Source organism: Anser cygnoides, chromosome 3 (assembly GCF_040182565.1).
Source record: "Anser cygnoides isolate HZ-2024a breed goose chromosome 3, Taihu_goose_T2T_genome, whole genome shotgun sequence".
NCBI lineage: Eukaryota > Metazoa > Chordata > Aves > Anseriformes > Anatidae > Anser > Anser cygnoides.
This window is the reverse complement of record NC_089875.1, coordinates 46,499,048-46,524,560: the sequence shown is the minus strand read 5'-3', so window position 1 is coordinate 46,524,560 and position 25,513 is coordinate 46,499,048. Positions and strand designations below refer to the sequence as shown.

At 45.5% G+C, this 25,513-nt stretch overlaps 1 protein-coding gene across 7 annotated transcripts in view; it reads right to left on the bottom strand.

Moving 5' to 3' along the window:
• FRMD1 (FERM domain containing 1) overlaps positions 1-25,513 on the bottom strand; it is a 38,496-nt gene that overhangs the window by 5,117 nt on the left and 7,866 nt on the right. For 5 of the 7 annotated variants that reach the window (XM_048045912.2, XM_066994119.1, XM_013194658.3 and 2 more), the window contains exons 3-10: positions 20,703-20,793; positions 11,112-11,191; positions 8,942-9,018; positions 7,150-7,336; positions 4,753-4,908; positions 2,416-2,481; positions 2,140-2,208; positions 1,776-1,950 (exon numbers count right to left, since the gene is read on the bottom strand). In XM_048045912.2, the coding sequence (XP_047901869.1) occupies positions 1,776-1,950; positions 2,140-2,208; positions 2,416-2,481; positions 4,753-4,908; positions 7,150-7,336; positions 8,942-9,018; positions 11,112-11,191; positions 20,703-20,793 (901 nt within the window). The remainder of the gene's footprint in view (positions 1-1,775; positions 1,951-2,139; positions 2,209-2,415; positions 2,482-4,752; positions 4,909-7,149; positions 7,337-8,941; positions 9,019-11,111; positions 11,192-20,702; positions 20,794-25,513) is intronic. The other 2 variants (XM_013194660.3, XM_013194656.3) reach the window with 1 other exon arrangement.

Below are 25,513 nucleotides of genomic sequence, written 5' to 3'. Positions count from 1 at the left end.
ACAGTTTTGTGTTCTGCTTATTCTACAGACATTGGGGTCCCCCGCTGGTTGTAACAGAACTACAGTCATCCTTACAGTAAAACCAGTATCTGCTGAATTAGGACAAGCGGCTAGAGGCGGTTATGATACAGAAAATACTGTCTTCCAGAAGGAAGGAAATGCAAAAAAGCAGGAATTCTTTACCTAACCTAAATGTTCAGTCTTTAAAACAGAATACATCAATTTTTTCTCAAGAGAGTCACCAATGTGTGGAGACAGCTAAGAATGGGATCTCCATGGCTGACATTTATTAAGGATTTCTCCCATGGCTTTTCTGTTACCCGAAAAGAAGCACGCTGAAGGTGGACAAGAAATCCACAAGAAGCTAGGAGATACAAAACAATTTAGAAGAAATCTGTCCCACCCGAAGTGGAAGCTAAAAGGCAGGGGGGATGTACCAGGGCACTTCAAACACTTGTGTCTGGGCACCTGAATCACGTCCCCAGGTATTACCACAATGTTGTAAGATGTTTATTTAAGCGCTGAATTGCAGGCAACAAAATGTTAGCAGAGCTTTCCTGACAGTGTCTGGCAAGGAACAGGATTTCAAAATGCCAACAAGGACAGGGCAGCAGCTCTAAGGAAGCACAAGTCCAAGGAAGCCTTGCTGTCTGCCATGCCTCAGCCTTCTGAGAAGACGGAAATCTGTTCTTTGAAGGACAAAGCCAGGAGAAGCGAGTGCTCACATGAGCTAGCCTCTAAGAAGGCCACTACCAAATAGGAAAAACAAATAGCAGCTAATCAGGTGGCAGGATATATGCCAAGCAAGAGAAGCGGTAGATCTCAATTTGACTCCAGATATTTTTTGGCAACATTTTTAATACTGAACCTGTTTAGTTGCAATTATCACAAGCACTGCCATGTTGCTATCTGACCAAACAGTGAACTACAAAGGGTCACCAAAAAGGGACTTGAAGAATGCAAAAGCTTTGTGAAAGCAATCTGAGCCTTCTGCCCACACGCACTTGGTTAGTGAGCCTTTGTAAAGGTTGCTGGCACATGGCACTAGTTGTTCCCACACAGCTCAAGGCCACTTCTATAACCCCACTGAAGGAAAAGACAGAAATAACCAAGGTGGATGAAACCAATGGCCACCTTGCCTCGTACAGTGATTCCACGCAACCATGGGCCACCACTTCAGAGATGGATGTAAACTCCTTGGAGTTGACAAGATGGACATGGAGTGGATCCCCCCATCAGAAAGGACAAATTCTAGGAGTTTTGATCTGCTCTCAGATAGGAGCTGCAGGTGCCAGAAACAAACCCTTAACTGTTGGATACTACAGACTAAATTGCATACACCATACAGTAAAGAGGCACTAGAGATTTAAGACAGAGGCTCATAATTTTGACTGCTGCTTGAACACAAGAAAATACTATCCCAATGGGAAGCTTTCTATTCAAAACTACTTCCTTTCAGAAGTGTGTGTCAAACGTGCACAACTTCAGAGTACAGACAGCAAGGACCCCCTCTTACTTAAAGGGAGAGGCTTTCCCAGTACTGATATTTGATATACAGTATTTTCTGATCGCAGTCTAGGCAAGGCAGAAACCATAAACACTTTCCAGTAATGAATGTGAAACAAATCTAACACTTCTACTTCATCACCGTCTACCCAGTAAGGCAGAAACACCATTAATTAGTTAGAGAGCAGCCACTGTGAAGCAACGGCAGAGCCTAACATACTGTATGTACTCTTCCCCTTACCAAAGCCACCTGCTCTTCTGCCACATACCTTCAGCCTCCTCCAGTTTCTGGATCTGCTTCAACACTGGCTGGATATTCAGAAAGAGCCGGTGGCTGTTGCTGAGGAGTTGCAGCAAGTGCCGTGACCTGAAGGGGCAACCTGTGTAGTAAACTAGTTTCCGTGCAGAGGGCAAACCGTCTGGCTGGATCTCAAATTTTTTCCCCTGCATAAAGAGGAGAGATGCCAGTGAGTGAGCAAGAACACGTCTTTGGCCACGTGGCTAACTGAGGTAGCCGCGGTCTTGTGCGTATGAGTTACAGGACTTGACATGGCAATTTGGGCAGGCCGACAGCTTCGCCAGGTCCCAGGTGGGCAGCTCGCTGCCAGATGGCATCCGTTCTGTCACACTCACCAGAAACGCCAGCTTCCCGATGTGCGACCAGGGAAAGTCGTAGAGGAGCTGACGAACGTGGTTCACCTCCTGCAACACATCAAACTCGGGGTGACACAGGAACTGGCAGGTACAGGGTGGAGTCAGCGATGTGCAAAGAATTTGCAAACAACCAAGAATGCAAGATATGCGGAGCCTGCTGCTCACAGGGGAGGCAGAGGAGTGCTGGTGGGGGGAGGACAGGGGAGCTAGGCAGAGTTAATGCTACACCAGAAGGCTTTCATGGCAGTCTGTTACCTGATAGATGTGCATTCCTCTAAGGGTCAGGCCCAGGATAACTGTTGGGCGATCCTCCTTCTTATCCTAAAAGGACAGAAGAGCCTGGAGTCAAAGGTTAATCTACAAAGACCACGCTCTTGTTCTGGCACCTACTGCAAGAGAGGTAGCAGGACTGCTCATCAGACAGATGCCATCAGCTCATTTGCTTTTTATTGTTTCTAACAAGCATCTTGTCTTGTTGATCCCTGAAAAATTCTGAGATCAGAAACACCTACAAATCCCCTTGTTCTGGCAGTCTCCAGCTCTTCACCAGCAGCACATACCCCAAACAGCCCCACAGAGGGAATCCTGCAGCTTAAGTGATTTGAGGGCACAGACCATTACTGTTCCCAGAGGCAATTTGTAAGAGACTCTTACTACCACACGCCATCTCTGCTGTTTGCACAAACATTCACGTCTCTCGCTCTCCAGGTGACAGAGAGCCCAAAACAGAAGCGATGTCTGTCCCTTCTCCTTACCGCAGCACAGCTGTTCTCACCCTGGGACGTGCTGGACCTCAGGTTTACGTTTGCCAGGAGCGAGCTAATCAATGCCCAAAGTTGCAGGACTTTCCTCCTAACCTTTTCATCTCAGTGTTGGGAACAGTTTTAAGTGCTTAAGGCTGAACTGGAAAGTTGCCTTGTTTTTCCTCATGCAGTACCTTCATACCACATAATCTCTCTCTAATTAGGAGATTCCTTTGCTTAAAGACTGAAAACCAAAAATCCCCAAACTGTCCAGAACCAGTTCACTCAATCTCTCTACTGGCATAGCAGAGTCAGAGGGGAACATAAACTTTTCTTACTAGGAGGAGCAGAAGGAAGAAAATTGTTGGGTAAAAATTTCTGGAGTCATGGAGCTCAAACTTCACTCCAAGACTTTCTCACCTGGCTTGTCAAGATACAAGCCTCACACTGTCACATTTACCTCACCCTCTGTTAACACCCACGTCCAGCAGAACTCCAGCTGAAAGTCACTAAGAAATGCTTTCTGCCTCCTAAAGGCAAAGCGCTTTAATAAATCAGTGCTGGTCTGGAGGAGGGAGATGGTGCTCAGCACTGCCTGTTTTCTTTCAGAGTCCCCAGCCCCAGCAGCAGCCACAAGGAGGGAGCAAGACAGAAGTGACTGCTATTGAAATCTCATGCACCAACACCTTTGCCTGGCACCGCTGTGCACTTGATCAGGAGCTTTGTGGCCCAGGAGTCACCTAGGAGGAGGATGCCTCGCCACGAGATCCCTTGTGTCATGCAGCAGGAAGAAGAGCACATTGTGGAGTCAAGTCAGACGCAAGTTTGGATATTAAGGGCAACCAATTTCACAGCCCCACTGCCTTCAGATATAAATTATACCATGTCTTGCCAGCTGGATTTCTTATGGCATTCGAGTGTGACCAACCCGCTTATGACTGCATCATTAACAGCATTAGAATCAAATCAGAGAGGACAGAGCAGAGGTAGGGGGTAGCAGCTAGTTTGTGAAAAGACTGAAACTAACGCTAGACTGGAAACCAAACCGGAATTCATCCTTCGGAAAATGCAAGGCTCTTCTCTGTGTTTCTGCAGTAACTAGAGCTGCCACGTCTGGTCAAAGGAGGCAGAAACCTTCCAGACTGAATTCTGACCGAGCACAAACAGCCAAGAAGTTTAATCATGAGTCTGACAAGGTAGAGTATCTCCATTCGGAAAAGAAGTTCATGAAATTCCTAATTGCTAGAGCAGGTTTCACTCGCCTAGGTGGAATACAAAACTTCTCTTCAGTCCTATTTCTAGACTACACTCTTAGCACATCAAAGTGAAGCAAATCTGGTTAAAGCAGGCTTGGGTGGAAAGGCAAAGACTCAGGGACAAGCAACAATCAAGGAATCCAAAAACAATACAGCCGAAAAAATACCCAGCACTCCAATGGTGCTGAAGGGGGTTAAGAAAGGTGGGATAGCTCAGTGTCACCTTCAGTTACTACATGGTGTCTGTGTGAAAGCCGACTGACCTCCTGTCGCCATTTCAATGTGCTGCACCAAAATGCAGCTTCTCAGTCATTTCCCTGGTGTGAGTACACTGACAAGCAGGGACAAAGCAAAAATTAGGTTTTGCCATCCCTGTGGCCAGTTTGTTGGCTGAGGAACAAAACAATGTTCCAGCTACACCAATTGGAAGTAAATTTGTTTATGGGGACAGGTCTCACAGCCTGGAAATTTTAGACTTGTTTGTCCTCTCCAAATCAGAGGCAACTGTTCTTCAACTAGACAGAAAGTGAAAAACAAAACAGTACACCCAATTAAAGAGGAGAAAGATGTTTAAAATAAGCTCTTTGTTTAACCTTCTGCAGCCTGTAGAAGTGGACAGGCACATCTTCCAACAAGCAGGACTCCTTGATGAACTTCAGCACAGCTTCCTTTGCACTCAGGCCTTGCTGTTCTCGGTGCATCTCTGGGGCATGTTTCAAGATGTAGTCACTCCCCCTCTTTGCAATTATCTAAACCACAAGGAAAACAAACAAGTCAGCAACTCTTCAAGTGAAGCCCACGAGAGGCAGCTGTGATCAACAGCAAAGCCAAGACTGGAGGTGGAGGAGGTTCATGCATTCTCCCAAGAAGTTAGTCCAGGTTCATCTCTACCTCCCTGGAGGATAAGCATTTAAAACAGCTCCGATGATACCGATGTCTCCCAAGAGATCGTAGATGGTAAAATCGTAACAGAGACTGCAGAGCTCGTGTCAGCTCTTTTCATTCTCAAGTGCTGGAATTAGTTTCCCTAACTCTTGGCATCCCTAAATGCTTATGGGCAGATAACAAATACAGCTCTGCATGCCAACACAATCAGCAGCAACATCTCCCAACGCTGCAGAAATGCTAGATGGTTGTGGGGTTTTTTTGGTGTGGTTTCTTTTTTTGTGTGTGTTTTGCTTTGTTTTTACTTTAAAGACCAGAAACTACACATTAGGCTTATTTAGCATTTCCATCGTCAAAGGGGAGGGTAACACTATCTCAAGGTATTTTGTGTCTGTCTGGAGTGGTTGGCAGGCATGCAGCTTTGCTAAGCAGTAGAGAAACCTGCACTGGACCTTTTTTTACTCTTGCCCTGTGAGTGCCCAGTTCCTGTGCTTGGCCACATGTTCTCTCCATACAACACCACAGGGCAGCCCAGCCAGACTGGCCCCTTCCAGGCTGCGAGTAGCAGTGACAAATAAGAGGAGTGTTGGCTGAATTCACTTCACAAAATCCCCTGCCATTCAGGGTGCTTAATATGAGACCCCACCAGCTACCTGTGAACATCCTTTCAGAAGCAACCTGTCCTGCCCCAAAACAACCAGACCCCATCACCCAATTCCCACTTCCATTTTAAATCAAGCCCCTTGTTTACTCTCTCGAGTAACACCTCTGCTCTCCTTGCATGCTGTGCCAAATAAGCTGCCCTCCCGCAAGGAAGGCTGGGCTCGGGGAAGAACAACATCGATGCCATCAGCTGTGCAACATCAGCAGAAAGAAGTACAGCTCCACAGTTCAAAGCCAGGTTCCTCACCCTGGGGCAACACTGCCTCTCCTCACTAGCAGGAGGCTTGGGGCAGCTCTTGGCCAAACGATCTCCAACAACGATCTCCAGCACGTGTTGCAGAAGGACATGTTGGCGGAGGAGTATCTCCCCCACAGCAGCCCAGGGGCAGGGAGAGAGGCGTCCCTGTGACTGCCAGGTTTTGCTCTTTGTAGTGATAAATCACCCACATACTTGCTTGGGGCTGTGGCTCAACGCAGGTGAGCCAGGCTTTGCCTTGGCCTTTGCAATGTTTGCCAGATGAGCAATGGTCTACGATAAGACTTAACTGCCCCATAAACTGCATGCACCAGACTCAATTTTTCCAGCCCTTTGTTAGCTACCTTGTGCCAGGTGCCCCGTAGCAAGGAAGGCCACAGGATGAAGACCTGCTGGCACAGAAAGGAGCGCTTCTGCACTGCACGGCAGGCAGGCTGGGACTCGTGCCTGCAGACTCTGCCAGCCTTGACTCCCTCACACAACCCCTGCCACTGCTCTGAACATTATCCCCAAAGCAGGTGACAGACCTCAATCAGGCTGCAGAGGAGGCTACGTCCAGGTCCTGGGAAACATCCTGCCCCAGCAGGTATCAAAAAAGGACGTGTCCATAACATAGCTAGCTTCTTTTTCTATTCTGGATGCTGAAGTGCTTAAAACAGTTTTCTTGACCATTTCGCCACAAGAGAAGAACTCCCTGCAGGTAACCAGCTCTGACAGACTTTTTTTTTTTTTCAAACTCTTGTTTCTCAGCTAATTTGCCTTCATTCAACAATAAAAGCAACTCTTGGTGTTCCAAGCCATTTGTAGGTCTTGGAGGGCACAAGTCAATGTACACATGCTTACAAATAAGGATGTAAAACCATTTCGAGGCCCTTCCCTCTTCTCTAACTACAGTTCAGCCTCAAATGAATGACAAAGCAGGAACCAGAGGCACTGCACATCAGTTATTACTCCTTGGGGTCTGGGTCTCTCCATCCCAGAAGCAGGCATTGCAGAGCTTGGACCAAAGAGCCATATACTTGGCATTGCGGCCCAGAGGTTTTCCGTAGAGCTTACGTTGTGCAGATCTTTCAGATCTTTGCAGGTCAGCAGGAGCTGGGGAAGTTGTGTGGCTGCACCTAGGTACCAGCTTGACATAGCTCCTGCTGCATGCAGTTTGTTGACAGAAAGATCCTCTCAAACTTACCCATTGCGGGAAATATGCCTGAGGTTCAAAATATTTCCCAGCATGGACCTCTTCCCTGTAGTTGCCCAAGTCTGCCTGCAAGCTGTAGGCAGCCAACAGGAAGTAGATCTCTTCTTTGTGGTTGCACCGAGACATGAGCACTTGCTCTTTGAGATGACAGTAGTAAAGCTGCCTTGCCACCTTGTCACTGCAAGACACAAAGGCAGATTTGTGTGAGGAAAAGAAGAAAGGTCAGGATAATATAGGGCCTCTCAAACGCATCTTCCTTGAGAGAGAAGGGCTTAAACTCTGGCATCCCTGATGTCTGCCCATGCCACCATGACACAGTTAAGTGCCTGTGGGAAACCCCAAGCCAAGATCAAGGTCTTCTCACACAAAGCATTGTACAGACATGGGAAACAATAGTCTCTATCTTGAGGAGCACGAGATCTAAGAAGTTAGGGCAGAGGGTAGATGAAAGAAAAATCATATCACACCTGTTTTGGAGACTGACTACATCAAGCGCTTCTGTGTTTCTGGAAAGCCTGTAGCAGTCAAGAGAATCAACTCCCTTGGATCTCAGTCCTGCTTCTTGCACACCTGTCCTCCTTTCCCCTCTAAACCTGGCACTGCTTTTTCATTTCACCTTGCCTTAGGCTTAAGGTGCTTTTCAACTGCTAATTCCCTGCAAGGTAGATCAAAAGATGCAGGAGCCCTGGGCTTGTTTTAGTGTTCTTCCTCAAACTGCTAAACAGGCACAGTCTGATAACGCATTTGTATCACCGACAACGTGTACACACACCCTCGTAAGAGCTGAGGGGAAGCAGGCTGCTGACGTGTATGTACAGACAAAGTGCTGGACGCTACAGTCTGCTCAAAAAAACATGCATGTAGTTTGAAGGGGCCCCGTAACTACCTCTACATAGCTCCACAAACCTGTCCAATTAAATTACTAGTGCAAGAGAAAGTTGCATGTGATGCTAAAGGATATGTACTTAGGGGCTGGAAGAATGCTATGCAATCTTTGTACCTAAAAGCAAAATTAAACAAAAAACACTGAACAGCCAAACAGACTCCAGAAGACTCGCCTGCATTCAAAAAGAGAGGATAGGGTGGGGGGAGGAAGAAGAGGGAAGAAAAAAAAAAAAAGCTTTGTTCAAGATGAGAACAAATGCCAAAAAATTAAGTAAAGATTTTAATCTACTTGAATTATCCCAGCTCTTGGCTTGCCCTGGGGTCACAGCCACGCCAGCAGTGCTGATGCAAATTAATTCTGTCAGTTGTTCATTTTCAACTACCTCATCCTTTGTTCTCTACCATGCAGCCAGTGCGGCTGTGTTTTGAGTGCAGCCCGTATTCCACGTGAATGAATCACACTCAAATGCAAAACTCTTTAACTTATGAAGTCATTTCTTTTGTCCTATTACAAAAGTCCATTTCCAGGAGCAGACTGCACAGAGCACTGTGCAGATACAAAAACCTGAACCAGAACTGCTAGCATGTGCTCTGGAGTATAAATACCTATTTTTTGGATATTCATCTGATGCTTTTCATACAACCAAAAGATGCAAACAAAGGCTGTTAACCATATTTCAACACTGCTGTAATTCAACCTGCTCTCTAAACACAGATGGGAAAGCAGTTACCATCCTCCCAGGGACCTAGGGATAAGGAATGTGATACAGGGGGAAAACATGCACTGTTCGCTGAGGAAATCTGGGTAGTTCTTACAAAAACAAAACAAAAATGTAAGCTGAGTTTTTAAGAAGTGTTAATAAGGAAACACAAAGCACTACCAGAGAAGTGAACTTACCTTATTACCCTTCCATTTTCTACATAGTATTGTACTCTAAAGAATGCAACAAAAGGAGGGCTGAATTTCTCTGTTCCCTAGAGCAGAGAGAGAAGATTTGTTAAATAACGTTCAGCATTCAAAATTCCTCTTTCCACCTTGTAACATCCTCTTCTCTCAAGCTTGTCCCCTACACTGCTTTTCATTTGCTTATTTTAGCTCTTCATCAGTTTTGGGGAGGATCTGACTATCCCCAAGGCTCACATCAGTGAGGCACCATAAAACATTTAAACAGGCTGAAAGGCAAAACATCCCAGGGAGAGCTGAAGAGTTTGGATGGGTGGATAAGCCAGGTATAAAAGAGCCCCAGATCAGTCTGGGGATGCCCAGCCTGGCCCAAGTGACCCAGCTGAGCACCCGGCAGCACCCTGGACACGTTAGTGCTGAACGCAGCACGTTTAACGTGGCCTTCCCCGGCGCGCCAGGCAGGCAGCAGGCAACACGCCACGCCGGTACCGCTGCAGCCCTCCCAGCACACACCCAGAGTTATCCACGCAGCCCAGCTCCGCACCACATCAGACAGCGGGGACACACGCAGTGCTGCAGGAGATCTCAGCCAGCCCGTGCTGCCTGAGGCCGGGGCGCACCAGCGCAATATTAACTCCTTGCCTTTTGTCTGGCAGGGCTCGTGTTTAGCTGTTCGCAGCTTCCTGCAGCCGGGGAGCAAAGGGAGACACTGCTGTCTGCTTCCCCTCTGAGATGTCTGTTCGAAGAGAGCCAGCAAGGGTTCTCTTGTTTTGACTACAGCCTCCCCTTCAGACTTACAGGCTTGCTTAAACAGGAGGAGAGGGGGAAGAAGGAATTATTCTTATTAGCTCGTTCTCTCATCTTTTCTTCTTTGGCGCTCACTTCTAACGTTTGTACAGGTAACTCTGCTCACAGAGACAGTTCCAAGGCTTTGCTGCCCGGACCCATCTCACTGTGCATGGCGCATCTGACACTGACGGCAACTTCTTGATCATCAAGCAAATATTTACCTTTTTTTTTTTTTCCTGGATCTTGTCCAGAGTCACACTATTTTAATCAACAGGATGAGGCTTTCCACCTGAAGCCTCTTCATAGGAATTTAATTCCTGTCTCCTAACCCTGTCCAATAGTCTAACTCATTTCAGGCTTCAGTACGGCCAATGGCAACTCATTTAGCCTTCTGCGATTTTTTTGAGACTTTTGTGACTCAACGTTTATCCAGACGTAAGAAGCGTTTCAAGAACCCAGCCTCACAGCACCCACAAAGTACACCCCATACTGAGGTGGCCAGAACTATGTGAAACAGCTGCCCTGCAAAACCCTCTCTGGGGGGACAGACAGCTCTCCGTGTGGCTCGGGGTTGCTTCCAAAGTAACCCGCGCTTATTTGGGAGAAATGGTATTAGGTAAGGGATCCTCAAATCTTACTAGAAACCTGCAAAGTTCTGTACATAGCAGAAACAGCAAGCGTGCCTACTCTGCAAAAGAAAACCCTTGAGGAAAGTGGAAAAAGTTATAACACACCAATTAAGATATCAGGACGTAGTTATACAATACACTTTATTCGAGTCTGCAGCTCCTTCAGTAATAACAAACTCGAACAGGCATTATCATGTCTCTAAATGACCCGTGCTAGACAGTTACATAGGCTCGTCTTTATTTCTTGCAGTTTTTCCCTCCCTTGACCAGACTGGCTAGCCTCAAAGAACTAAGGCTCTTCTCAAACCAATCTTTCCTCTCTTTCCACTGTCCTTTCATGTATATTCTGGAAGTCATGGCTCCAGCCCTCTCCCTCACTTCAGCTGGGGCAGGGTTCAAGCCACACAAGGTCATTCTAGGTTTTTCTGCTTACGTATAACAGTGAGGTCTCCAGACTTTTCCCAGGCTAGCCTATCTTCAAAAGGAAGACTGACCAACTGACCTTCTCTCCTGCAGCAATTAAGCAGCAACCATGTCGTTACTATTGCTCAAATAAAGTTGTACAGGAGTTTGTTTTAGCTCTTTCAATTGCATCAACCATACACAAGTCACAGCATCTTGCTGCTGAACAGCACTCTGCAGACCACCTTCAAGAAATGCTTTATGGACCTTAGTTTAAGAGCTTTCATTTTAGTGAGCAGCCCAACACCAAAGCCATAGTCTCCGAAATTAAACACCTCTCTTACTTTGTTGGTCTCTTTCTTCCATTCCTTTGAGAAGTATTTGCTAAGCTTCTGCTCCAGGTCAATGAAAACATACTCATTATCTGAAAGACAAGAGAGAAAAGCATTTTATGTTAAAGTTCTTACTCACAAAGTAGTTAGATGACTACCCTAACTGTTTCCAACCAATGCCCAGTAACACAAAAGCTGACCAGGGAGCAGACAGAACAGGGAAAAGAGAAGGCACTGGGACTCTCAGTACATGTGCTGCTCCAGACACTATGGAAAGAAGTTTGGCTATGCCTTAAATCTAGAGATGCTGAGCTGGAATTTCCCAAACACCTTAGCCAAAAATGCAGAATCCTTGCTTTATGAAGCAAAGAGACACTTACAGAAAATAAATATAATCTTACCAAGCTAATCATGCATGCTGTCAATTTAGTGGACTAGTTTTTTTTATTACTAGTGGACAGGGCCAGGTATTTGACAGGTTTTATCTTTTGCATATGAATGGGATGCTCTGAAAGGAGGAGGAGGAGGAGGAAAAGGAGGATCAAACCCAAATGCTCACTTTAGAAACTGTGGTGTCTCCTGCTCACACCCAACTTCTTTCACAGAGCAAAAAGATGAATGAAAGGAAGGAAAACCTGGCCTATGCCTTGCTCTCCACCTGGACGAGTAGGAGGAAGAACAAGAGATAGTCTAAGCAGTGCATCATCTTGGAAGAGCTTTGTGCTGCTTTCAGAGCCGATACTTTGTAAGGCTACTGACCAATTATCAAATCCCATTTTTTTTCCTTAGCCTTCTCAAGTCTCTTAAAAAAAGACCCAATGAGCGTTTCAGCAGCAATGCCAGCTGAGCACGTTCACCTTGACTAGCCAATCCACTCTTTGGTCTTGCCCAGAAAAGTGTTTTGACAAGTGACAGAAGTGCCAAGCTGAAGAGCTTGTTCCTTACAAACATGAAAGGAGCAGGAAAAAAGAAGGGGGGAGGAAGAAAAATAATAAATTTAATAAAACACCCTTCTGCTCCTGAAGGCCAGCCCTGACTTCCAGGCTTTGGTTTTCTGATGTCAAACAAAAAGGAGGACCACGAGAGGTGAATTTTCCCCAATGGAAGTTTAGAGTCAAATGAGGGCCTGCACTTGCACCTGTATTGCCAATGCAGGACCGGCACCAGACAGCATTGCAGCAGGTATCGATGTATATGATATACATATTGATATATATATATGATCTATATATATCTGAGCTACACCACAGCCATCTGATATATATATATATAGATATTGATATATATATCTGAGCTACACCACAGCCATCTGATATATATATAGATATTGATATATATATATCTGAGCTACACCACAGCCATCTGATATATATATATATAGATATTGATATATATATCTGAGCTACACCACAGCCATCTGATATATATATAGATATTGATATATATATATCTGAGCTACACCACAGCCATCTGATATATATATAGATAGATAGACAGATAGATAGATATATCTGAGCTACACCACAGCCATCTTCCCAGAACATTCAAGATCCTTACAGATCAGCACCAAATACTTCTCTTTTGCAATATTAAAAAAAAATAAAAATCACACAAACACAACCAAAACAACCCCTATCACCATCTCCTTCAGCTCCCTCCTCAGAAGGAAGAATCCAGACCTGGTGCTGGCCAGAACTGGTCAACAGCCGCATTAATAGGAAGGTTTGTGTCAAGTACTAGCAACATGGGACACAAAGAAGACAATCCCAAGAGTCATGTTTCCCTCTGCCTCGTACCTATTACTGCTGTAATTTTAACATAATTATGTTTCTATTTACTTCTTTGCTTGATGTGTCACGTATGCATACAACACCGTACTTAACAGCACTGTTAAAACCGCTGGACAGAAATGCCAAAGGTTTTAGTGGTGAGAGTTAGTGCTACAGCACAGCAGGCGATACAGGAGTTTCTCTGCAATTTTGAGATGGAGAGGAAGATGATTGAGCATTACAAAGACTGCACCTTGTACCTGCCTCTTCACTTATGCGTGCATGATATGGGGCCTCTGGGAGGTGTATGCTCGCCCCAGCCACCCCTGTTTCTAAGTCTATTAAGATCAGGTACTGCTGCCTTGAAAAGGTTCCTAATAGTCCTAGCCAATCCCACCCCAGTAGAGACTTTTGTTACCTGCTCCCCACAGCCCCTGCTCATCTGTCTTATTAATTAGGTTAGAGAGACAACCCCAAGAGGGCCCAGCCACCAAGCAGGAGAACTTCGGGTCACCAGCAAGGTTACCCAGAGGCACGCACAAGCCCCTGGAAGAGGCCAGGCTGAAGGAGGAGGACACCCCATGCATGTACCAGCTCTCCCTGGTGGTCCCACTCCTCCCCAGCCCAGCCCAGCATCCTCCCGCTCCTCCCTCCCTGCAAGAATGCGGCGCCGCATTCCTGCTTTAATGAAGTTAATATTGCTGGAATGCCAACCTGCGGGGTAAGCCTCCCTCTACAAAAACAGAGAGGCATTTCCCTCCCCAGCACTATGCGGGTTGCGGGGTTTTTCCTTACACTGGATCGCTGGTGAAACCCAGAGGTCTTTGATGCTGGAACTGGCTGTGGCTTGAAAAAGAGCTTCTCTAAAAGAGAAGGGACCCTGTAGATGTGCACAGATGGTCGCCCTTCTAGGGCAGAGCTTGTCCGACCCATGGATCCAACCAGGGCCAGATGCTCAGCAGGTACAAAGCATCCTTGCTTCACTGGCCTTAGCTGAATGGCAGCCACCGCAGAGGCTGGCTCAGAAGCACACGTACAATCATGCAGACATCCACCAGCATCTACCAGTGCCGCATCCGTCGCTCTCGTCTCTGGCAGTGAACTTAAAAACATCACACCAGCTTCTCTTAAGAGGCTTGCAGCAATGCAACTTACACATTTCTCTCCAATTCAGCTTTCAAGCACCCCCAAATGAAATGGAAAATTCGTGCCGTAACAATCTCTCTCCAAATTAAGCAGGCACCAGAAATGCAAACATTCAAGTTCTCCTACTCTGCAAAATTAGCATATTTACATACTTAAGCAAATACCGGACATAAATTGTTGTAAATAAATAAAAATAAATACAAAATTAATGGGCCAGATCTCCAATCAGTATAAAGTGACAGTTTCAGTACGTTATGCAGATGTACAACAGGCATCATTCATTCACACTGCAGGGAAAACAGGAATAGAAGATTTTGACTGTAGTACATGGTCAAATCAATTCTGAGCCACCATTACTTTAAAATGCTTTATTTCATATTGACCAGAGCCTCTTTTTGTTGGTTTTGTTTTTAAATGAAGGCTAAGTTCCCAAGTAAGGATGAATGCCAGAAATTTGTTGTCCTCATGGGCCCGTTTTGGGCTAGGAGCACGGAGACATTCCAGAGGTAGGTCATACAGCCATCCTACCAAGAGGGAGAGCTCAGGCCCGCTTGGCAGCCAGGAATGTCCCACCAATATTTAAGTAATGTACCCATTTATTGTCTGTGTCCCTACTACCAGGAAGTGGCAGTTCTTTACTTCAGGACAAACTATTAAACCTAGAGTAAAGTTTTCTTCAGGCAAGCTGTGCTTGAAGTCTATAGAAACTGGACTTTTGCTTAAGTAAAATCTAAATAAGGGTCTCATGATATGACCTTCAGTGACTTTTACTGACTTCATTTTAATAAAATCAGCTGTGACCTGGATCACCACTCATTTGCTCACAATTCTGCTTTGTTCATAACAAGGGCCTTCCAGGTTACAAAGTGAGTACTGAAGAAATTATAGATGGTTAAAGTGTGCCAGAGGAGATCACTGAATTAGTGAGGTAAGGGAAAACAAATACAAAATCTAGCTGGATTAAAGGAAATCAGGCACACTTAAATGATGCATTTAGAGATTGTTTTTCTTCTTTTACACCATACATATGATGATGAAGTTGAGAAACACAATTTTAGTTCCAGGAGGTACCATGAATATACTAAAATGTATAGTTTCTCAAACATATTGTTCTGTGCCAGCCTTTATGTATGTAGCGTACAGACTGAAGTCGAGAGGGTTGTTCTCAAAATAACACACGTGCTTATATACATTGTTTGAAGTTGAACTACAAACGGAAAATAGCCTCTCTGAAACACCCTTCCCTGTCCCACCCTGAAACTTGTATCCTTCTTACCTGGTGGCAATTAAGTGTTAGCATGTTCCTGCTGTAGTGTTTGCTGTAGACCTCCCCCAAACATTAAGGTCATAAACAGTAAATTGAATGTTAATTAAATGACTGGAAATGAGGAATGCACTATTTTGGAGTAAGGTTCTCTGATGTAAGCAGCACTGCACATCTTCTCTTATTTAGCTCTTGTTTGAACAAAATAAGGTATTTTTTACAACGCATATAAAGCAGGGAATTCACAGAACACTTAGGAAATTGTTCTAAAGGCTAAACAATACTGCTGTTAAGTAAGTGTTTTATTTCTCGTTTTAATTGTCTAGCTTTGCTTAACAGCTTTTTGATCTTATTATATCTTTATCTACTAAAATGAAGAGTACTTTATCACCAAACACACCATCCTATATGTAGAAATTAAAACTCCAAAATAAGTTCTTACATAGTTCCCTGAAGGCAAAAATAAAATCACATCACATGTGAAACCCAGCAAAGTTTTAACATCCTACTGTGGAGATATCCAAACCCGCCTGGATGTGATCCTGTGCAATGTGCTCTAGGTGACCCTCCTTGGCATGGGGTTGGACTAGATGATCTTCAGACGTCCCCTCCAATCTCAACCCTCCTGTGATTCTCTGATTAAGTCCCTTGGTTGAATCAAGTGCATTTTAATATTATAAATATTTAGACAGTCCAGGAGATTAGGATTCAAATAAAATCTGAATTAGTGCAAAGCCAAGCTTCCACAAAGAAAGCATTTCCTGCCTTAAAGGAAGGTGGGAGGAGAACAGTCCTTGGCTATAGCACTTAATTTCCCCCAGATGCTGCAAGAAGCCTCATGGCAACTCCATTGCTCCCTTGAAAGGGAACAGATAGAGGGATGGGGAGAGTTGGTAGTGGGAAAGATGGTTAGAAAAGAGCTGAGGTAAACAAACAAAAACACATGAAGCAAAAAGACCTCACAGCACACGCCACAGATCTCACGTAACTTGTGAACTTCCCTGAATACCAGAATGTGGATTTTTTATTATTATTATTTTTTATTGAAGAAAAGAGGGCCATGTACTCCTTTTGACCGTAGAGCTCTGCAAGCTTTCAAGTTCTGGTGGCCTGGGAATGTCAGTGCCCATATGGCATCTGCTCCTACCACCTCTGCAGAACTTCTCAATGTTTGTCATCTTTCACACCAACAGGAAGAAACCTTGTCCACTTTTCAATGCCTGTTTGATTAGTAGAATAACTTGGTTTGGGATGACCTTGCATTTTTGGTTTTAGCTGGCAAGTACACGGACACCAAGAGAAGAAGGGAAGAGTCACAACAGAGGCTGGGAACAAAGCAAGGGAGGTAGCTGTGGTCGCTTACCTGAGACGGACAGAAGAATAAGAGGAAGCAATATCAAGAAGCCCAGGATAGTGTGGCTGTTAGGAACTGCTGAGATCTGAAGACTGAGACAGTGGCCCAGTCATTCCTGACGAAAGGCAAGTTCTGCAGGAATTTTATGTTGGCATCTTACAGCTAGCAACAAAGCATGTCCAGGCAACGCTCTCTGGACTTTTGGCAGCATCACAGGTGAGTCTTGTGCACAAGAAGAGCTGCAGAACCATACCCAGCACTCCTCACCAGAAGCAAACAAACCACTTGCAATCCTCAGACAGGAGAGCACCGTGCTGGATGAGGTATCGATGGATGGAGGAGAAATAACTGCCACCAGCTGTAGGCAAGAGAATGCCTTCCCAGGAAAAGACTATGGAAGCACTTCCAGGGAGCATTATATAAATTTTTGAAGACCTGAACACCTACATTTCCCCCTAGGTGGCATGTTTCTGCACACATTTACAAGCAACTCTTGTTTGAGATATTGAAGTAATCATTATCAGCTGTATCTTATTGTTAGGGAATAGAACAATTCATAAAGGGAATACAACTATCCCAGCAGATATTTGAGGGAAGAATGGCAGAAGCAGGGATAGTGGGGAAGGACTGGGCTGCAGAAATCAGTTGAGAGTACTTTGGAGAACTTCTGTTGTCATCTGCCTTCTTAAGAGGCATCTTGGTACACCAGATACCCACATAATATAACACAACAGCAGATTTTGTCAATGAACTTCATTACTGGAGGGTACACAGGAGCAGAAGAGGTAACTGGAGTCAGAGAAGTCCTGATAGAGTTAACCACCAAGCTCCTTGGTAAGCACACAAGCAGCGAGGACTGCGAGGCATGCCTCCCCGGGTCTGGCAAAGCCAGAGCTGTAATAACTGAAGGATGATCCCTGAGGCAAGGGAGCTGAAGCAAAGGGATTTGGTTTTGTTTGAAGCCAGCCTGACAAACTGGTACGAGCACAGTGATAGACACAGCGGCAGGGTGCAGGAGCTGAGTGCTTGCTCCTTCCCAGTCGAAGACTTCTATCTGCTTGGGTCAAGCAAGGTCTGCTCCTAAGAGAAGCCCAAGATTTAGGATTGCAGTGATTCAGGTTATAACAACAAAGGAGACACTGGCTGTTCTTCGTCTGCTGACAATCAGTTTTGTTTCGGAAGATTGAATTGTGGTGCTGCAAACACCTTCTGATAACAGGAGGGAAAATTCCTGCAGGGCAACGAGATAAGATTGACCCTGCAGGAGGAGCTGCAATACAAGACCCAGCTGCTGAAGCCTATGGAGCCAGCATGAACTCTGAATGGACTGCAGGGTCTTTCACTGAGCAAAATACCAAAAAAAAAAGCAGCAGAACACAAGGTATGGCCTGCTTGATGATCTGTGGCAAAACTAGAAGAGCAACATGTCCCAGGCTTCATGCCGGTGTGGCTTCCCAGTAACACATGCTCATGAACATAATTTTCAGAGGAATAAAACTCTTCTTACAGATGGAAGTGTTTTTCTCCCCTTTACAGCTTGCTGAATTGCTTTTCATCTTGAGAATAAAAAAAAGCACAAGAGCAAACGAAGTGAAAAACCCCGTCCCTCACTATTACTGTTGCCTTAAATCCTGAAGCCTGCCCTCAGCATTTGTAACAGTCACAAGTGAAGGAGAGCCTCCCCTTCGTATCCTTTAAGCAAGGAATGCTGGAAGACATGCTCCAAGACCTAGAGTTTAGATCTCACAGTACTTACGGCTTGCAGTTTTCACAGTGCTTAGCGGTGCTATTTTCGTTTTTGCCACACTTGGGGATTAAACTTCTGTTGATGATTTAGGAGGCCAACCTCTCCCCTCACACGCATACTACAGGCCCAACCGAGCATTAGCATACCCGTACAACATCTACAGGTCAAATGGGCTCCTAATCCAGATAATCCACAACGGGTGATTGGTTACAGTTCTGGAGAAATCCCTTAATTTTCATTCTCTTGCCTCTGCTGACAGTCAGGGTTTTGTTGACAAATTAGCAGCAAGGGAACAGATGCAGGTGGATCAGAATACCTTGTTCTGCATGCGGCAGTATCAATCAGGCTGCCAAAAACAGACACTAGGAAGGTGTGAAACGTGCCCTTATTAAAACAGGGCAGTAGTTTCTTTAAAATGGCATTTTAGAGCTGCACTGGCAGCAACAGAGATTGTCACCAGTCTGTTGGTCAGAACACAGGGGAAGGGGTGGAATCAAGTTGGGGAAAGGAAAACAAAAGAGTTCCTTTGCTACAGCTCTAAGTAATAAGCCTGGAGCTACTTAAATAAGTGATTTAAAAAAAAAAAAAAAAAAAAAAACTCTCCCACAGGACTCCAGTCAGCCAGTTACTAGACTTCTGTGGACTGAAGGCAGGTAGCAGAGGTGAGCAGTAGCAAACAGACCACGGTTGCTCTCTCTCTCAACAGTGGGCTGCAGCTTTCCAGGTGGCTGTGGCCATTCAGACTGAGAAACTCACTGCTGATACTTCTCTCCCTCCTGTTGTCTGGCCTCAAAAAGCCAGACAACAGTTTTTTAAACAAAGGAACAAACAAACAATTCTACTCCTCATTCAAAATCTTGACACCTGCTGGGGTGGAGGAGATGCCAGGGTTAGCACACAGAGCCTTCGATCAAACAGCTTTACTAACTGAACTACATCAAACAGGAGTGAGGAATAGACAAGAAAACAAAAAGGGAGAGGTCAGTTCAGGCTACAGGGCTCCTGTAACCCTTTCCCTTGTCATTTTGCTAGGAGCATTGGGAAGAATTAGCTCCCCTGAAAAAGAAGGGTGTTTTTCAGAAGCAAGAAAGATTGTCTATGTTTAAAGCTATAGGCAATATTCTCTTGAGTGCTACACAGGGCTGCCTGGAAGGCAGGGGGATTCACAGGAACACAGTCGGTTTGTGAAAAAAAGGCTAAGAGCATTCAGGTCTTCCTTACTGGAAGAGGAATAAAAATTGCACTGGTTTAAATCCACAGATAAATTTGTCACCTACTGGTTTAGTTATGTAGATGGAGTCTCTTGGAGACTCTCCAAGCCTTATGGAGATAAACAGCTTACTCCTATCTTAGCTTCAGTGCTATGCTCAAAAAAAAAAAAAGAGTTGTTAGAGAAAGAACAAAGGAAAACGAGACAAGTAAACTCGAAAAAGTTTTCTCCCATGTACTCATAAGCAGGCAAAAGAAACCTCATTTAGAAGGACTCAAAGAGTTATTCCCATTTCACTAATAGCATCTAGAGATGCAGTAGTAAATACTGAAACACTTGAGAAAAAATCTGGGGGGAAGAGAAGTCCATTCCATGAAGACCGTTCACATTTTGGAAATGTGGGAAGTCAGAATAAGGAGGACAACAGACCCATTACTATTTTCTAGGACGTCTGGGGGTGGGGAGGAGCTGATAAACACACCAGTCTTGAAACGTAATACCTCCTATCGGTTTGCTCCTTTATGGCTTCATCTTACACCATCCCCTGGTCAATACAAGACATAGGACCAAGCAGATTAGACTTCAACTCATGGACTAACATATTTCATATTTCCCACGATATTTCAAATACACAATCCCTCCACAATCCCTCCCCTCCATGCAATCAGTACCCTCAAACCATTCAAGTTTCCTCCCCCTATTCTTTGCACATTCTTTGCGTGTGGCTTCAGAAGAGAAGTAACACTTTCAGCCCCGAAGTCCCTTTAAAATTCACCTCCTGCTCAACTACTGACAGTTTTGAATTCAAACAGTGACAAACATGTTGGCTAGCAACTTAGCTACAGGAGAGAAAGAAAACCCCACAAAGAGGTAGCACAGAAGAACAAAGGAGGAGAACAAAAGGGCCCCCTTCTCCCAATTTGTCTGCCCGCATACCAAAGATCAAAAGAGTGCCGAGAAGCCTGCCCGTAATCTACATACTTTGTGACCTTATTACAATCGAATTCCCCGCAGGCACGGCCAGCGTGTGTATATGCACACACTGTAAATACACACAAGCGGGCCCTGTGGAAGTTTGCCAAGTCATTTGCTCTGTGCATTGAGTTTGCTTACTTTTAACAATGCTGAGGCCAAAGAAGTGAGGCTCTTTAATCTTCACTAAATCACAAACTTGCTGAAAGAGCTCCTGTCCAGTGGCTTTGACCTGAAAGAAATAACCAATCCAGCGTTACAGATGGCTCACACACCTGGATGGACCAATTCTCCTTCCTTACACTGGCCAACAAGTTTTTGGGTACCATAGCAGAAGAACCCCCACAGAACAAGATTTGTTTTCAATATTACTTTTATCACAGGATAATTACCAATGTGTTATTTTATTCCTTTATACTGCAAAGTGGATCAGCCCTGTAAGACATGAATTAAAGTTTCCTATTTATTAGCAGTTTTGTATAAGGAGACCTTGGACCACTTCTGAGGCACTAGTTTTGTGCAGTTATCTACCAGGCAGCTTGCAGGTGCTCCCACAGAAAGCATGTTTCTAATCAGAGGAATGAAAACACTGCTCTCTTGTAGAAATATTTTTTCAGCAGTTAAGAGAAACAAAAAAACTTTCATTCAGGAGAACTAAAAAACAAAAACACATAGACAAACCCAAGACTACATTTCTACACTGAGCAGAAATACCTTGTGGGGTACCGATGAGGTTGCTCTGTACCCCACCCAGAACGTCCCCTGCTGCCTTCTGGTCACGCAGCAATTAACATCTTCATTTGCAGAAGCTGTCACCAGTAAAGATCCGTGGCTCTACGGCACAGCTACTGAATGCCCCTTCCTATCAGGGCTGCTGGGAGCACAAGCTCCCGCAGCAGGGAGGTGATGCAGGCCACCTGCATGCACAGGCCTGGCTGTGTACAGCCACTGGAAAACTCCCCCATTGCGTGTCCTCCCACCTACAGCCTCGTTTCCCCTTGCCCCATCGTATCACTTCAGGAGCGCAGCCCAGACTAACAAAATCCCCCAAAATCTCCAACCCTCGGAGGCGTGGGGGAAGAAGTTTTGCTGCAGAGCAGCTGCAGAGAGCAAAACAGCGCAGAGGCAGACAACCTGAGTGCAGCCCAGGCTGCAGCGGGGTGAGCCACGACCTCTGAATTTTGCTGTGCTGCTGCTGGACAATGCTGAGCAGCAGGAGCTGCCTTCCTCAGGTAGGAAGGTACCTTCACAGCAGCAAAGAAAACAGGGCAGAATCTGATTTCTCAACTCACCTGAAATGTAATCACCAGCACTGCCACCATAATTTGTCAAGCCCTTTTAAGGCTGGCAGGCCATGCTCCCCACAAACAGGGCGCACTCTCCTCCCTGCCCCAGGATGTACCATGTCACTAAATATGGACAATAGGAAACTGGAGGTCATTTAAGTACTGTTTTTTTCCTACTTCTTCTTGACAATGCATCACCAGCCACTCACTATTGCTTTACCCAGAGCTTTGAAACCTGCACTACGCCAGCACACACACACACGTGTGCGCCCAACGTGTGCTCTGGGAGGGGAGGTGATAATGCACAACTCTGTAAGACCCAAAACCGTAAGGGTACAGTCTCACACCTAGAAGCAGCATTTGCTCAGCCGCCAACAACACGCAGATGTACCTGGCACAGAGATGTACCTCCTTTCTTAAAAAAGCAAGCTCTCTGCATGCTCTCCTGCCTGGGAAGGGCCAAGAGGTGAGCTACCTGTAGCCAGAATGATTGCGTGCATACAGCAGTCACCAGCAGCGCAGGACTATGCAAATCTATATGAACAGCTGTGTTTTGTAAGTGACATGCCTTCACACCTAAGGGAAGGCAGGGAAGAAAAACCTGCTGTAAAATACTTAGTTCTGTGAGACGAACACTGGAACATTTTGTGACACGCATCTCAAGAGCAGCATTTTAATCAGGTTTCTTGCACAGCAGGTATGTGAGCTACCACCTCATCCATTCTCCTTTTGGCACTTTCCTTCTGTATCCAGTTTTACTCCCAATCTTCAGAGCTATGCAATACTGATTACACTTGCAGTCTCGGTTCCCTCCTCCTGCATTCCCCTCTACTCAAAACAACCAACGTTTCCCTTTGCATTTTTTGTTTTTGCAATTCTTTGGCCTTTCCTCCCTTTACATGTGGTTTGTGTGCCAAGCTCCATCCCAAACACGCTGTGAATCATTCCTTCCCCTGACAGGCTTGATACTCAGCTTTGCTCCATGTCAGACTCAGGGCTTCTTTACACATGAAATTTAGTCCAAAGTAAAGATGTGTATGAGGTTACGTGTGCTACTCCAGAGTTATTCTGCATGCAAGTATTCATACATGTTGGTTACCCACCTCTATTTTCTTCATCTATATACTGTAAAACACTATCTCTGCTGCTCACAAAACAACTAGAATATTTCAGACCTATGCCTGCCACCCCCAGCACACTGACCACACCAGACTTCCTCTCCTCCCAAGTTTCTACTCATACTCCCATCTCTCCTCCACCAGCTAGGCAAGAGGCAACATCTGCTGTGGGTGCTTCGGAGCTGGCTCAGCACTGGTGGGGCAGCTGCTTGCCCTACTCCTCTCATGATGCAGTCTGACCCCTGCTATTCCAGGTCTCTGTCCTTAATTCAGCTGTTACCACTGAAGAAGAGTTTGAGAAGTGTTATTGAAGCAGTCACAAAAACTAGTTAATATTAGTCAGTGGGTTCAAAATTATCAGAGAAGGCGGAACACAAAGAGAAAGAAAATTGAACAAACTGGATATTGCTCCAGTTCTTATTATAACTGATACACAGTATTTAGAAAACAGCGTTCCTCCTCACCATCTCCTCAAATTAGCCTATACAACCAGCACGGTGGACACTAAAATTAAGACACATCTGATGATGGGGGATCAGACTTTGAAATGGCTCCTACTCTTCTCCCTTCAATGTCGGTATCTGTGGAGTGCATAAAATGAATCCATTTTAAAGAACAGGCTTCTATCTACATGCAACCACATAAAACACATATAGGAAAACTCTTATCTGGAAGGATGGAATTTATATGAGAGGGGGAGAAAGGAATTATGTGCATAAACCCTTTTCTTATCAGGGGAAGGATCTATAATTTATTCTGCTGGTAAGATAACGATTCCTACCTACCTCACTGAGCTGCAAGCTGATTTAATATTTGCATTCCACACTGAGGAGGTTAAAAGGCTTTGGAAATCCTAAGTAGTGGCATTATTATTCTAATAAATGCACAGACTATCATCTGTGGTTGTGCTAATTAAATTTTGGTTCTACTAATATTACTAGAAAATTGCCTTGATGTTCCTTTAAAAAGACCTTACCAGCTGTGAAATCTTAATTTTTGTTGTTGTTGTGAAGGGGCGTTGTGGTAAAAACCGAAGCCAAATGAAAAGCTGGATTTGGTGACTTGCCCAGTTGTAAGAGGTTGTGTTTCACTCTCTATGCAACTAGGACACAACTGTGTTTTGAGGACTCATGTTTTGACCCAGACAGCTATTCTCTTTCACACCCAGGCATCTCCACATACGTATTTTCACAACTTTATAGTCGCTGAAGCGAGAAGCAGCAGAAATGATGAAGGAAAACATCTTTAAAAGGTCTATTGATGGATGTGGTGCCGCAGATCCCTCCACAGAAAGGGGAGCAATACTCAAGGACTCTTAGTCTCTCTCAGGGAGGGCAGGTGAGGACAGGAACATGGCACCTTCTCTCCATTCCCACAGAGCCCAATGCAAAAGAACATTTCTTAAGCTTATTAAGCTGCTGCAGCCTGGGGCACTTCACAGACACATTTTGAATATAGGGTATAGTTATAGCCGCCTGCCCAGGTGAGCATGAACAGCAAGCTCTTGCAGGAGGCAGAGACTGGGGACAAGACCTCTTGACTGGCCATACCCCTGCTGCAGCTGGACAACGGCCCCAAGATCCTGGAGCCTGGGCAACCCTACAGCTATCATGTCCCCTTATGGGCCAGATGTGCAACGTGGCACTTAAAGTGCCTGCCAGATACACATATTGGGGCCAGAACTGGGGGAATGAGACCAGAAAGGGTTCAGGGCATCTCCAGTGCAGCTACTGCTCATCTCATGCCAAGCCAAACCAAACGGCAATGGCATCAGCCCTGCTCACATGCTGCTCTTCTGCATGCAGGTCTGCACCACAACAGAGGCAGGGCAGGCTCTGCTATCTCCCATCTTCAGCCTTGCTGATAAAGGCTATAAAAAGGTGAGATTTAGGGTCAGTCTCAACAGACCTTTACCCCTGGCCTGCACACCTGCCTGCAATAACAATTAAATCATCGTTTTGTGGCTTGTATAAAAGCCAACAGAGTGCTGTCATCTTTGAGGCAGTAGGTGGGCTGGATTTGAACTGATGACCTAGAAGCAAAGAGCCACAGGTTTTGTTGTTAAAGCCTTGTTCTGTCCAGCCCTCGTGGCTGTTTCTGTTAGCGATGCCACTTTTAGGCACAGCAGTAGGAAAATTCCTACGTGGATTTTGAAGATTAGCACGCATGCTTTCAAAAGCCTTTTTTTTCAACTCAGGTGCTTAAAACAGCGGCTCGCCTCACCTGTCTTCTTCTCCCCTCCCCATCCCAGGGGAAAACAAACACAAAACACAGCGAAAACCTCAGCAGCCCACACGCGAGCGCCTGCACACGCTGGGCTCCGTCACCTGAGCACGAAGCGTGTCTGCCGGCTGGGCTTCCGACAGGGGAAGGAGCAGCCGGCGTTACGCAGGGAGGCCGCGAGCCCGGCGGTGGGCACGGGGCCATGCGGGGCAGCCAGCCGGCCCGGCTCTGCCAGCGCTCCTCCCGCACACGCGCTCACGCATTCGAAGCGACGATCAAAGAAAGGAAAGCGGCTTACCTGTGGTTTTTGTGTGTACAAGTACTT